The 14,546-nt window shown below is 55.0% G+C and overlaps 1 protein-coding gene and 1 long non-coding RNA gene across 5 annotated transcripts in view; one reads left to right on the top strand and one right to left on the bottom strand.

Moving 5' to 3' along the window:
* FOXK1 (forkhead box K1) overlaps nt 1-3,660 on the bottom strand; it is a 57,074-nt gene extending 53,414 nt beyond the window's left edge. Inside the window, exon 1 of the mRNA XM_059155369.1 lies at nt 3,005-3,660. Coding sequence (XP_059011352.1) covers nt 3,005-3,621 — 617 coding nt within the window. The 5' untranslated portion in view covers nt 3,622-3,660. The remainder of the gene's footprint in view (nt 1-3,004) is intronic.
* On the top strand, nt 1,997-9,484 carry LOC131819952 (uncharacterized). 4 transcript variants are annotated; one of them, XR_009349423.1, is made up of 4 exons: nt 1,997-2,122; nt 4,084-4,309; nt 5,146-6,744; nt 6,951-9,484. It is a non-coding gene; the product is annotated as an uncharacterized LOC131819952 (long non-coding RNA). The 4 variants fall into 4 exon arrangements; XR_009349422.1 differs by lacking the exon at nt 1,997-2,122 and having other exon boundaries at nt 3,611-4,309; nt 5,146-5,286; nt 5,601-6,744; XR_009349421.1 differs by lacking the exon at nt 1,997-2,122 and having other exon boundaries at nt 3,611-4,309; nt 6,966-9,484.
* Nucleotides 9,485-14,546: the final 5,062 nt, after the last annotated feature.

Raw genomic sequence — 14,546 nt, 5'->3', positions numbered from 1 at the left:
GTGGGGGCTGAGTTATAACGGGATGTGCACTCCCTCCCTGGGAGTGTCCAGGAGACTCGGCACAGTGTGGCCACACGGCAGGAGAGCAAGATCACTTCTGAATGGGTCACAAGGAAGGGTCTTCCCGCCAATAATTTAAAAATACTGATCTCTGGGGAAGAACTTGCAGTACTTGCAGTAATAAATGGGGGTAAATTCTGGTATTCATCTTAAGCACACGCTTTCTGCAGTAGGAAAGAAGAGTGAGGAAAGGCATCGTGGGAGCTGTCCCTGGGAGTGGGCAGTGCGAGCAAAGCCTCCCAGGAAGGATGTCACCTATCAGGAACTGGCATGCATATCATCACAACGCTAACAAAACAAAACAAAACAACTTCAAGGCTCATGCACCACACTCCACTAAATCCAAGCATAGCAAGTCCATGAATTGCCCAGTACAACAAGAATTTTTAATTTATGGGGGCCGCCTGGGTGGCTCAAGCCATTAAGCGTGTGTCTTTGGCTCAGGTCACGATCCCAGAGTCCTGGGATCAAGCCCCACATCGGGCTCCCTGCTCGGCAGGAAGCCTGCCTCTCCCTCTCCCACATTCCCTGCTAATGTTCCCGCTCTTGCTGTGTCTCTGTCAAATAAATGAATACAATCTTTAAAAATTAATTAATTTATGGTAAAGAAATTCATAGCTTCAAACATTAAAGGCAAAACCACGTACCAACGCCCGAGAGGAAATGGACAGTAATTACTACCCTTCTTTAAAAGCCAGTAATGAATTTCCCACTTTGGAGTAACAAAAACGTACATATTCAACTTCCTTGCATTAAATTCATTAAAATTTCTTGATTGCTTTCTATGTGATAGGCCAAAGAGCCTTGATCCAGCGCTAAAAAAGGAGTTTACAACAGCCCACTCCACATATAGGACTACTCAGGTTTACGCTCTCTTAAACAGAAAAAACCGTAAGCTAGCTCCAACCGCTAAATGCACAGGTCCACAGGCTCGGCCCATTTTCAGAAGCAAGCAGGAGGAGGGAGACACAGATGCCCCCTGAACGGTTCTCCTCCTGTCTGGTCGTTCTGTTCTCATGCATTTTACATCACTGCCTACGTGGAGATTGCTCAGAAGCCCAGCCGAAGGCAAACACAGGCACAGTGGGGCAAAGAATGTGGTCAGAGAGCAGTCAAGGGCTCAGGCCGTTGGCCAGAGCACAGAGCTCCACGACGTGCCCACCCAGAAGTCAAGCCCCTTGAACACAAACCAGCCGGGGGTCCACCAGCTCCCACGACACGGTGTAAACGACGGACCTGGTACTGGCCTATTCAGAGGATGATCTGAGGCCTCCGCGAGCTGGCATTCCTTTCCCTCCAGTTAGAGAACAAACTAAAGGGCACCAGATTCAGTAAGCTCGGCCCCAGTCAGGAGCGGACCCACACAGCAGGTGAGCAGGGAGCTCTAAAAATCCCACTGAATCATGGAAAGGTACATCAGCGGAACAGGCCTCTAAGAGCCCGGGGGCAGGGCAGGGATGCGGCTGTTCTGCCTGTCACTTTCTCACAGGAGGAATGAGTGGTTGGCCCTGAAATGTATTTAATGGCCCAGAACAGACACTGAGCAGGTTAGGAAAAGAGAACAAAGTAGTAACAAAGATAAGACAGAATAACTTTGTTACTCACCAAGCCCCGACTTTACCGAAATACATACCTTTCACCTTTGTAAAATAAAGGTATGCTGTCCCTCTCACATCCTAAGCAGGAGTGAGTCATTGTTGAGGCTGCACTGGGAAACCAATGCAATATTTACAACCAAACACAGCTAGACCCTAGAGAGGGGAGAAGTTTACAGAAGCAAGCTTTGGTCGCTGGGAATCACCCCAGCAAAATCCCCCGGACTCTCTCACAGAAGCATAACTAGACCATCAGAGACAAGGAGGGAACAGGAAGCCCATTGGAGAAATATAAACACTAGTGAGGGGTTCAAGGCACTTACTACACAGAAACAGAAAGTGCCCAAAGAGGAAGCACAGTAGTTAAATAAGTCCTCTCCTGATCAACAGATCCTGAGAAAGCAAGGATCACGGGGCACAGCCCATGGCAGAGAAAAGCGGACCCGGGAACCAGAAGACAAGGGAAAGTGAGTCAATGTTCCTAAAAGTACCCATGGGGCATCTGGGGCCCAGCCATCCCTAAGGCTGCTGGGGGCTGCCTTCTCCCTGCCCTGGCCCCCATCCCTGCTGTTTCCCCTTCCAGCCCAGGAACCCCAGCTGTGCTAGGAAAGCCTGAGTGCTGGGTACCACTGTCCTGTCCCAGAAGCTTCATCTCCAGGGACATTGGAGAGTCAGCACTTCCTGTCCTGGACCCCTGCCCCGGGGATGAGAACGTCTGTTCCCAGCCCAAGTCACTGCCATTCAGACCTGAACCCCCACTGTGGGGAAGTGGGGGGCACACCTCCAACACTGAAACCACCTGATGCCACCCTTTTCAGGAGTGCGTGCAGGGTCGACCTGGGATTCAGACCTGGTGGGGAATGGGGTGAACCTGGGGACCCAGGCTGGCCGAGCCTCAGGGGGGTCCTCTGGTCCAGGACTGGCAGAAGCAAAAGTGACCCTTATAGTTTAGGCCAGGCGGGGCCAGAAGACCCTCGGAGCCCAAGGTCCCGGCAGGCTGGAGGTCGGGAGTGGACCCGGGGTCCAGACTGAGCACGGATTGGACCTGGGTCGGAGAGCGTCCCTGAGGCCCCGGCTGGGCGGGGTCGGAGCCGTCTCTGGTGTCGGGCAGGGCAGGGCGGGGTCGGGCCCGGGCTTGGAGTGACCCCAGGGTCTATCCAATCGGGATACGGATCCAGGGGGTGGTCGGGCCCCGGGCCAGGGTGACCTCCGGGTCCATGCCAGGTCAAAGGCCGAAAGCGACCCCGAGTCGGAGTCGGGCCGAGGATCCTGGTGACCCTGGCGTCCAGCCGGGTCGGGGGTCCACGGGTGGCCCGGGGTCCAGGCCGGGCGGGGGCCGTGGCACTCACTGTTTGGGCAGCTGCAGGGCGGGCGCGCCGCGCCGCTGGAAGGCCCCGTCCACGAAGACGCCGTTCTTGCCGAGGCAGCGCAGGTAGAAGTGCGGCTCCTGGAAGGTGAGCTGCAGGTGGCGCCGCGAAATGAAGCTGGACAGGCCCATGCTCAGGTCCACCGAGCCCTGCGACGAGTTGCGGCCGATGGTGACGCTGGGCTGCCGCATGAGGAACTCGAACTCGCGGCCCTCAAGGCGTGCCAGCGCGGGCCCGGGGCTCCGACGCACCGAGGCGGCCGCCGCGGCCACCAGGGCCTCGCCCGCCGGAGCCCCCGGGCCCGGGCCCGCCGCCGCGCCGCCCGCGGCCCCCGCGATCGCGCCCCCCGCGCCCGCGGCCCCCGCGCTCCCCGCGATCGCGCCCGGCAGCGGCGGCGGCGGCGGCGGCGGTGGCGGCGGCGGGGGCTGGGCGGGCGGCGGCGGCGACGGGGCGGCGGGCCCGGGCGCCGGGGCCGCGGGGGCCGCGGCGGCGGGGAAGGCGGCGGCCGCGGCGGCGGCGGCGCACAGCACGGGGCTGCAGGGCGCCGAGCGCAGCGCCAGCAGGGCGCGGGCCCCGCTGTCCTCGCCGACTTCGGCCATGTTCGCGCAGCTCCGAGCGGCCTCCGGCGGCGGCGCGGCGGCGGGGGGCGGGGCTCCGCGGGGCGCGGGCGGCCGCGGCATCCCGGACCGGATCGCTGCGGAGCGGAGCCGGAGGCAGAACGAGCGCGCGCCCCCTCCCGCCGGCGCTCCCGTGGCGAGCCGGGGAGGTGTCCACGCCGGCCCGCGCACTGCCCTAACCCCGCCGCCGCCCCCGGCCCCAGCTGCCGCCTCGCCCTGAAGGGGTCGCGGAGGGGAACCTCCTGAAAGTTTCCCTGGAAAGTTTTGCTCCAGGCTCCCTGGGGACAGGGACGAGTGACCTCAGCAGTCTCCGGACCGGACTCGCTCCCTCCCTCGGCCCACCCTAAATTGAGGTCACACTCACTGGAATGAACGGTTTTCGAACTGTAATTGAAGTCTGTCAAAAGATGCTTGTGATCCCTAAAGCCCCGTGTGTCTTTCTAGTGTCATTTATTCACTCAACAAACAGCCAGCTCAAATCTCGCGGCTGCACTCTGGGCACCAGCCACCGCCCCGGCTGGCTCGCGGGGAGCCAGATGCCGGACCAGTGTGGAATTGGGGCTTGGATCCCTTTGGTGCTGCAGTGTGCTGGTCAGGCCTTCCCCCTTCAGCCGATCTGGTCCCGTAACAAATGTGGCAAGTCCTGCAAGGCATTGCTGAGTGGTGGCCTGTGAGTATGCGGGGAGATGGGGCCCCCAGGGTGGGAAGCTTGTCTGTTTACTCACTTTCCCCTGGACCTGCAGTCCATGTTGGGCCAATCATCACCTCAGCAAATACACAGAGACAGACAGAGATAGGCAAATGTAGGGGGGCGGGGTTGGTCAAGGAACATATTTTTATGAAAAGCTGTAACAAGAGAACCTTCTTGACAGAGGGAGGAGGACAGTAAAAATGGGGTCAGGGATCGCGTCCCTAAGGAATGACGCAAGTCCAGGGCTGATCTGGGGGATGGCATTCCAGCCATGCAACAGCACGTGTTAAGGAAGGGAGCGTGGCACCCTCGGGGGGGATTGACAAGTCCCTGGGGATGGAAGCGAGAGTGACCAGGTCAGCTGAACCCGATTAGGGCCATTTGGGTCATGTCCGGATTTAGGTCTTATTCCACTAGCCACGGAAACCAGTGAGGGGTTATTGGCAGAAGGACATCATGTAGACCCACATATTTGAAATAGAATCACCACCTGGTATGTGGAGTCTGCATCAGAAAGGGGTCAGTGACCGTGGGTGGCCGGTTGGGAAGCTGGTGGCCCAGGCAAGGGGGTGTTGGAGGAGTGAGGTGGACAGATGTTGGGGGATCCGGGCAATACTTATGTCACCCAAAGGTATGTAGAATGGGGCGGTCACTTGAGAAAACAGGGTGGCCCTTCTTCAAAACATTAAACATAAAGTGACCACACGATCCAGCAATGAGACTTCTAGGTATAAAGCCAAAAGAACGGAAAGCGGGGTCTTGAAAAGGTATTTGTACACCCACATTCAGAGCAGCATTATTTTCAACTCCCAAAGGCGTGAGCCAAAGTTCCATCGACACACGTGGGATACACAGGCAAGGGAATAGCGCTCAGCCTTGAAAAGGAAGCCAACTGACACCACGTGGAGGAAGCTCACAGCCACAGAAAGACACGTCCCGTCCCAAGAGTGGTCAAGGTCTTAGACGCGGGCAGTGGAAGGGTGGACCTCAGGGACTGGGTGGAGCGGTGGAGAATGGAGAGCTAATGTGGACAGAGTTTGGGTTTTGCAAGATTAAAGAGGTTTTGGTGCTGCATGGTGGTGATGGTTACCCAGTACTGTGACTGTACTTAACACCACCGCACTATACATCTAATATAGTTAAGCCGGTGAAATTCGCGTGGTCTATTTTACAGTGGGATCTATATTTTTAAGAGCAAGGGATTTACATGCAACCTCCAAATTTCTTTCTTCTGGCTCATCTGAGGGGACTTCCCTCATTTTAATGCCAGGTCTGTTTGAGGACAAGTGGTCCATGTGTACCTCCAGGCCCTTCTGGACTACAATGCATGAAGACTTATGCATAACCTAAGCTATAGGAATCTTTTCCCGAGGACCAAGAACCTGCGTGTGCTAACGCCAGGAGCTCACAGGGCTGATGTCGGGTGACCTTGCCAAGTCCGGAACCCCATCATTTCCAATTCCTTCCTCCAATAGCCAGCGGCTCGATATACTGACAGAGTCGGCAGAGGGCATAAGGAAAGGGCCAGTAAGGACCACTGAGGACAGTGGGTTCTTCTCGCTCTGTCCTGGTCTAGAGGGCACGCTGAACCTGGTCCAGAAAGCACGCGCTCAAGAAAGGAGCAATGAACTGCTGGCCGGGGAGAGCCTTGTCAACCTTTGGGATCCAAGATACGCAGGCTCTTACCCTGTTAGAAGCCACTGGAGCTGGCTGTGGAAACAGGAAGGAACAGAAATTAACTCCAAGGCACTAAACCATCGACAAGGAGGCCGAATTGGGAGGTGACCATTAAGGCTGTGTTGGAAAGAGGCAGTGAGCTATCTGGAGAATGAACTCATTAAAAAAAAGAAAGAAAGACAAGACAAGATATGGGAACACATTATTTCTCCAAGAAGATACATCGATCACAGACAAGCACAGGAAAAGATGCTCAACTTCATTGCTTGTTAGGAGCCAGCTAAAACGACAGGAAGATACTACTGGACACCTATTAAAATTACTTAAAGGAAATGATGAAGCCATCTGTCGTTGCCAACGAGGAGGGGTGGCAGGCCGCCCGGCATAGCGGGTGTTTGAGAAAACGGTCTGGCGGGTTCTCGTGGAGGTCAGCAGACTGACCCGATGGCTGGCAGTCCCATCGCTAGGCTTGAACCCAAGTGAAGCGAAAACTTGTGTTGACACAAGGACCTGTACACAAATACTCACCACCAAGCGCTGGAAACACCCCAACCGCCCCGAAGAACCTCAGCCGGGAAAGGGGTAAACAAACTGCCGTACAGTCACGTGATGGGCTTTGCGGGCCCCAGGAAAAGGAGCAAAGTGTGAAACGACACGGAGGAACTCCCCCGATGCGCTGCGTGTGCTTTCTCTTCTGGGCCATTCTGGGCGAAGTACAACTCGAGAAATGGAAGCAGGTGAGTGGGGGCTGGGGGGCTGGGGAGAGGGCTGAGCATAAAATGACACGTGGGAATTTTTTTTGTTGGGGGGGGGGGTCGGTGATGGTGGTGGCAACTGTGTGACTCTGTGTGTCTGCCCAAAGTAGCAAAACTGTACACTCAGAAAAGTGAATTTTACTGTATGTAAATAGTACCTTTTTACAAATTGTGAAACAACTCTACAGAGCTTGTGTTTACAGACCCCCGTCAAGGATTAAGAACCAGGCTGCCCAAATCAGAAACCATGAGCCACAACTGGCTGTCTATATGTATATTCTAATTAAAATGAAGGAAAATGAAACTTTCCGCTCCTCCGTGGGCATGGGCCATGTTTCCAGTGCGGGATCTGGACAGCTGCGTGGCTGCCGTGCTGATCGCTGCAGATAAAGAACATTCCCATCATTGCAGAAAGTTCTACCGGCTGCGCTGCTCCGAGGGCGGGGTGAGGCTGGGCTGCTGGCTTCTGGTTGCTCCTCTCTTTATCTTTCAAAGTCCGGATTCACACCCTGCGCAGAGTAACTGCACAAAACCCACAAAGAAGGGACGGTGGGGAGCCCAGGCAGCTCTGAGGGGTTTTCACTTGGTCTTGGGGCAGATACGTGCAAAGAAGCAGAGCCCCAGCATGAGACAGGAGGCTGAGGGAACCTTCAGCCCCAGAGCTGGCTGGTGGGGCCGAGGAGGAGAAGCCTCCGAGTTTGGAAGCTGCTGGTCCACACCAGCCTCCTGGAGGGGTGGGAACTCTCTTAACATCTGTCAAACGCCCGGGGAACCCAGACCACCATCTTCTCATCCTTTTCCTGTCTGCCGAGTGTCTCTTCCTGCTGCTGCCGTATCCTCCTGGGATCCTTCCTGCGGCCCCGGGGCTGCTTCCTGCCTCTTTGCTGAGTCCTGAGGGCCTCCCGTCACGCAGCCACGAGACCTCGGACGGGACTGCAAAAGACAGCCAGAGAGGGACAGAGAGCGCGAGAGACAGAACAGTCCTCCATCGGAGCCCTGCCTTGCGGGGTTTGAGTCGGCAGCCCAAGAACCCAAGAGATGTGAGCCCGGCTGCGTGCAGAGCTCCCTGGGAGCAGGCTGACTTGTTTTTCTTTTACAGCCTACCATCCTGTCCTTCCTGAAACACCAGTTCGGGAAAAGCTGTGTCTGACTTCGGCAACACAGGACGAAACCAAGGCTGGGGTGGAAAGTTCTCTTGGCGGGATACCTTGGTGCTGGCACTTGGGAAAAGGGGCCGACTGGGTGTGACTCATCGACTGCTATGTGATCAGTGGCTTCCACAGGCCGTGGCTTCCGTCAGAAACACACATGTCACCTCCCAGTTTCTGTAGGTCAGGGACTGGGGAATGATTTAGCCAGGCGGCTCTGGCTTGAGGGTCTCTGTCAAGATGTCGCTCCCCAGCTGGGGGACCTCCCCACAGGCGGGGTGGGGGCAGGGTGGCTGGCTTCCCTTAGGAGGAAGCATCCAAGAGAGAGCAGAGGGAGGGCCGCACGGTCTCTGTATGACCCTCGGAAGCCCCACCCTGCCATGTCGACCACATCCCCATGGTTACAAGGTCAGGCCAGCTCAGTACGGGAGGGCACCCCCCGGGGAGCGCTCTGGACGGATTACAAGAGCATTGCACGATGGACATGGCCAGGGTAGGTATTTTCTTCTGATCTTCACCATGAAGACCTGATGGGGTGGGGAAACTCGCGAAAGTCTCAGGACGTCCCCAGGATCGAGACTTTTCAGCTCCCAGACGTGTCCAGTGTCGTCGAGGGGTGGCTTTCCTGACCCCTGCGGGTTCCCCCTCTGCTTCCTGTTCTTGGGCTTGCACTCTGGGCAGCTGTGGCTCTCTGTGTCCACTGCCTGTCTCCCGGTGTGTGGACAGAGGTCTGCCCTGGGGCCTCGCTTCTCGGAGGGGTCTGAGAAGAGCCGTTCATTTCCCGCGAGCTCGCCTTTCTCGCGCAGTGTGGATGGAACCGTGGTGTGTCTATGGCCCTGGCACGCGGGACTGGGAGCGGGAAGTGAGGATAAGTGATGGTTCAGCAGCTCTGTTTCTGCTTCTCAGCAAAGGTTTGAGAGTCCACCCATCGCAGACGGCTCGATCCCCTAAGAGCTCGAGTGCTAGCTCTTCTGGAGAGAGGTCTGAAGGGCCCCGTAGATCACCTCTGCACCTGGTGAACAGGGTCCCCCAGCTTCCCGGCCTCAGGTCAGAGCCCGGACAGGGAAGCACTACGGCATGACGATGCGGTGGCCGTTCTAAGGGTTCGCGTTCCCGGACATGTGCAGGAATGCGTGAGAGACAGCTTCCAGCCCCTGAGTTTCCAACATGCAGCCACCGGTCCCACGCAGCCACTGAGCATGTGAAATGTGGCTGGTCCAGAGATATGCTGAAAGTGTCAAGTACACTAGACAACGGATTTCAAAGACTTAGTTACAAAAAAGGCAACATATGATTGATACATTCATAGTTTTTATATGGGTTACAGTTTGAAATGATAATATTTGGGGCATACTGGGTTAAATAGTGTAACACTAAAATTAAAGTCACTTACTTATTTTCACCCTCTTAACGCAGCTCGTAGAATATTTAGAAGTACATCTGTGTCTCACATTCTATTTCTGCGGGATGGTATATTAGAGGCCAGCGACCCTTTTGGGGTCCCGTAGATATTTCTGTTTTCCTGACGATGCTTTCCATTTGTGTTTGAGCAGAGCAAGGACTCCTAGCTCTCAGTTTGGTGTCTCTGTGGCGTGGGGATTCCTTCCTCTCTTACTTGTCAGATTGCCTTGTGCAAGTCGCCGTGTCCAAGTGGCCTGCGCCCGTAGCTGAATCTGCCACGGGAGGGAGGTGTAGACGTTGAAGGGATGTGCAGAGCATGTGCCGAGCCATGCGCGGTGTCTGCCCCAGGGTGCTTTGGTCTTTGGCCATGGGAACCAACGCCGGCCAACTTAAACAAGAAGGGAATTCATCCATGTGTTGCTGGGCAGTTCACAGGACCAAAGAGAGCCAAGGTCCGGGCTTCTAAAAAGGGTGGGAGTCAGCCGCCGTGGGAATTTAGAGCAGCAGCACCCCAAGGCTGTTCTCTTGTGGGGGAAGGGGGTGCAGTGGGGGCCCCTGGGGATAGAACAGCTCAGGCTTCTCCCCTTCTTGCACTATCCCTTGTGTGCAGGAATGCCCAGGGGTCGGCAGCTGGCCGGCCGGCAGGGGCTCTGGATCCAGGTCTGGGCCAAAGGTGGGCAGACCTCGAAGACACAAGCAGAGGGCGGCCGGTCCTCCAAGCAAAGTCTAGCCACTGTGAGCGGGAGGGGGAGGGTGTGCTGAGCAGGCAGAAACAGTACGTATCCAGTGCCTCATTCCAACCTGATTTCGTCAGCGACCACTGGAGGACTCCGCCAATTCAGCTCTTTTGAGAGACTCTTTAAGTCCATCTTTGCAAACTCTGAAATGTGGAAACACATCAGACTCGTACAGAAAGGGGAAGGAAAAAAATAAACCTCCACGGACCCGTCACCCAGCTTCCCTGAGGATCCAGGTAGGGTCAGGCTTGTCTCATCTATAAGCACCCCCCAAATCCTCCTGAATCATTTTGGAGCATATCTCAGGCATTATATCATTTCCTGTAACTCCACGGGTGTCTCTCCGAAACAAGAGTTTGTTTAAAATAAATAAATAAACAGCCGCGGTGTCATCACCCGTAGAAGAATCCCAACAATGCTGTAATTGGACCATGTTTCTGGCCGGTGTTCAGATTCTCACTTTTTTTTTTTTTTTTTAAGATTTCATTTATTTCTTTGACAGACAGAGATCACAAGTAGGCAGAGAGGTAGGCAGAGAGAGAAGGGAAGCAGGTTCCCTGCTGAGCAGAGAGCCCCATGTGGGGCTCGATCCCAGGACCCTGAGATCCTGTCCTGAGCCAAAGGCAGAGGTTTTTCAACCCACTGAGCCACCCAGGCACCCCAAGATTCTCACTTTTTAGCAATGTTATGGAGGCAGAAATTCAACTTCACCCCGTGAGTGCAGTCTGACGAACTGTCACCCTGTCCAGTCTTTTGATATTATTTAGAATGTTTCCACCGCTCACAACGGCAGCCAGTCCTCGCTCGGGAGAACAGCGTAGTGAAAAGTTATAATGTACACTCAGGGTTCAGCCCTGCACCTCCACCCTGGGAAATCTGTTCAAAAGAAATGAACGCACATGCCACAGACTTCTCCGTGAATGTTCACAGCAGAATTATTCATAAAACCCGAACTGGAAACGATCCACATGTCTATCAACTAGTGGGCTGGTTTCCCTTTTTTTAAAAAAACTTGATTCCTACAATCAAGCCTGATCGGCACGAACAAGGACATTAAGGATGAACCCCAAGCCTGGTGCTTAGAGAAAGCCTCACGATGAATGATTCTGTGTCTGGGAAATGGGTAAGAAGGGAAAATTTGGGAGGAGAAAGCATCTCGGGGCGGCCTGAGGGCCCCTTCTAGAACTCTTCCCTTTCTCTCCTCCCTCCTCAGAAGCTCTAGCATCAGCTAGAGGCTGGTGAGTTCAGTTCTGCAGTCCCAGTGGCCTCCACGCAAGGGCACACGAGGCTGGGCTAGGTCCAGAAATAAATGCAGACAGAACAAGATACAAATTTAGACACCAGGAAACCTCCTGCCCATGTCTTGTTGGGGACCATGTCTTTGTGTCTTAAAACAATACTTTGCTTCTGTCTTGTTCGAAGTCTTTAAAGTGGGGTGGGGGGTGTTTTAATCTGATTTGCAAGCAGATGCCAAAACAGAGGGAGGTGCCGTCACATCTGGGTTTTTTTTTTTTTTAAAGATTTTATTTATTTATTTGTCAGAAAGAGAGAGCGAGCGAGAGCGAGCACAGGCAGACAGAATGGCAGGCAGAGGCAGAGGGAGAAGCAGGCTCCCTGTCGAGCAAGAAGCCCGATGTGGGACTCGATCCCAGGATGCTGGGATCATGACCTGAGCAGAAGGCAGCTGTTTAACCAACTGAGCCACCCAGGCGTCCCTGTAACATCTGTTTATAACCAGGAGGCTACCCTTCAGATAGGGTGGGTCGGGGCCCCCAGCTCACAGCGTTTTGCTTGTGCCTATGAGGACGTGATCTTCCCCAAGACCTCCGGCAGCTTCTCGTCCATCCGCACAAGGTGGCTGGAGGCCACTGTTGTCCTGGTTCGGCAGCTGGGAGGACAGAGACTAGATCTGAAGTGTTGTCACAACCCATGGAAGCTGCTGGTGAAAAATGAACCCAACTAGTCCCCAAAGCAGATCTCTCCCTTTGGCGATGTGCTGCATCATACTTTATTTCCGTTAACATTTATTGTGTGCTTGCTGTATGCCGGCCACTGTGCTAGGCACCTCGCCTGTCTTAGTTCGTTCTCTAAACGACCCCGTGAAAGCGTGATCACCAGCCCTGTTTGACAGTGCAGACAAGTGAACCAAGGTTTAAAGAAGTGAAAGGGTCACCCGAGGCCCCCTGGCTTGTTTAGCTGCCAGACCAGGGTGTTGTCAAAGCCCACTTGGGCTCTTTGTACCCCCTGCTCCTTGCGGATTGCTGAAATTTATTAGGGGAAGGGGAATTTTCTAAAATACACAGGCAAAAAGTTTTCCCTTAATGCTTCCTACAAAATGCTTTGTCACCCACACAGGTGACAATACGCTTCTGCTCCCTCGGTTAGGAGAGCTGATGGCTCAGAAGGGTGGTGGGCGCGTGGACAACCCCCTCAGGTTCCAGGTGCGGCTCCCACACTTAAATTGCCTGCAAGTTACTCGCTCCCTCCTGTGCCTCAGTTTCCCATTTCCTATAAACCTCTGGAGTAGATGGGGGGGGGTCCTGTGTGTAGAAGGCACACTGCAGTGCCTGGCAGGGAAGCCAGATCTCAGTGTGCTACTCGTCATCAGGCCCAATCACCCCACTGCTGTTCAAGAAGGGTCACCTCTGGCCAACGGTCACTAATCTCATATGTTTCAACCAATGGTTATCATCAGAACCCAAGCTCAATAAAATAGACACAGACCCAAGTGTAGAGCGCAACCAGAAATCCCCCAAGGTCTGTACAGGGAAGAAGATGGAGCCACACACAGTGAGACAAAATGAGACTGGACATCCTGGACGCGGCACCACAGGGGGCGGCTGCCTGCTTCTCACCCGCTTCCAAACGCACATGACCACAGTCTCGGTTTCGAAGTGGGAGGAAAGGAAGCAGAGAACGCAGCTCCCCACATCTGTGAAGAAATGCGTAGCTTAGAGAAGGAAATGGAATTCCAGAAGCCCTGGCTTCCAGCCCAACGCCCAGCCATTTATCAAAAGCATGGCTGGGCCAGACGCACTCCGATCGGGGGGTCACTGAAAGCAGACGAGATGCTGGCCTCCCGTTCCGCGCGCACCTTTGCCGCGGACGCGGTGCGGGGAGGCCGCAGAACTCACACGACACCCGCACAGCCCAGCATCTCCCGGTGTCCGGTATCCACCAGTCGTATTTCCCCTCCGCTGTTTACCCAATCACAGCATCAGAGGGAAAGGCAAGCTGGCTAAGAGAGTCTCACAGAGCTCATGCTAATGGAAAAGGACTAAATTAGTAAGACACCATTTTGCTTCCCTCTTTGTATGTCTGTCGGTGCCCTGGAGAATGAGCCGCGAGCTGCCGAAGTTGAAGGGCGCGGGCACATCCACTCACCAGGTTGGAAATCCTCCCGGGCAAGTGTTTTCTTGCCACGCCAAAAGCAGCAAATGCAGGTCCTCAAGGGTATTTAGAATAAACCAAGAATAAAAGGATAACGTTTGAAAAAAGCACCAAAAAACAAAACAAAAAAAACCCCAAAACCCCAAAACAAAACAGAACACAGCAAAAGAAAGAAAGGAAAGAAAGGAAGAAGGAACAGAGTACAGGACCCAGGATCCCTGAACGTCTCTCAAAACTAAGAATGAAAACTGCTGATTCCCACTTGGGAAAAAGCCATGCTTGACCCCACGCACAGAGGAACAAATGGGACTCCTATGACACCTGCATGCTTCTCTGTGGGCCAACGATCAGCAGCTACTCTCGCGCGTGGGGCCTGACTGTCCGGCCCCTCCCCTACAGACTTGAATTAGCCATCGAAGACTTACAACGCTCCAGGGGGGAGAGGGCTCTCCTCTCTAGGATGCCAGAGGTGAAGCGGTGTTGGAGTGAGGAGATCGGGCCGCACGGCCCCCGGGAAGCCACCGTGGGCAGTTGTGGCTCTGGTCCGGTGCTGCTGGCAGTCACGTGCTCGCAGGTGGTGCTGCAGGGTGGGTCAGGACCACAGGCTGCAGTTACGAGGGCAGAAGCACTAGCAAGCTCCTCCGTGCCTGTTCTGCACTTCCTCCTAACTCGCACAACTCCGGTGTTGCTTGGGATGGCCTTGAGCCTTCCTTGAGGCCAGGGGCAGCCACTCAAGGTCACTGCGCTTCATGTGCTTCAGGGCTCAGGATGACCGACGCATTCCAGTCTGCCTAGACTTTCTTGGATGTAGCGACGAGAGTCCTGCATCCTGGGAGACCCCATGGTCCCGGGCAAACTGGAACTGTTGGCCATTCTCCAAGAAGGTTCTTTGAAAGGGGAAGAGGCCACTGGCCAGCACGTGTCCCTTTGCCTGTCCCCCTTCTGCTGCACGGGGTGTGGGCTCGCTGGGCTGCACTGGGTTAGCAGAGGGCTCATGGGTCAGGCCCTCTCTCCACGCACCATCCCGGCCTGTGACGTCCAGGCCTTCCTCAAGGCTCCTCTCAAATGCTAACAGCTCAGGTCACTGGCAGCTGGAAGATTCCTTCCT

The sequence above is a fragment of the Mustela lutreola genome, chromosome 17, assembly GCF_030435805.1.
Source record: "Mustela lutreola isolate mMusLut2 chromosome 17, mMusLut2.pri, whole genome shotgun sequence".
Lineage (NCBI taxonomy): Eukaryota > Metazoa > Chordata > Mammalia > Carnivora > Mustelidae > Mustela > Mustela lutreola.
The sequence above is the reverse complement of the archived record's forward strand: the minus strand, read 5'-3'. Positions and strand labels throughout refer to the sequence as shown.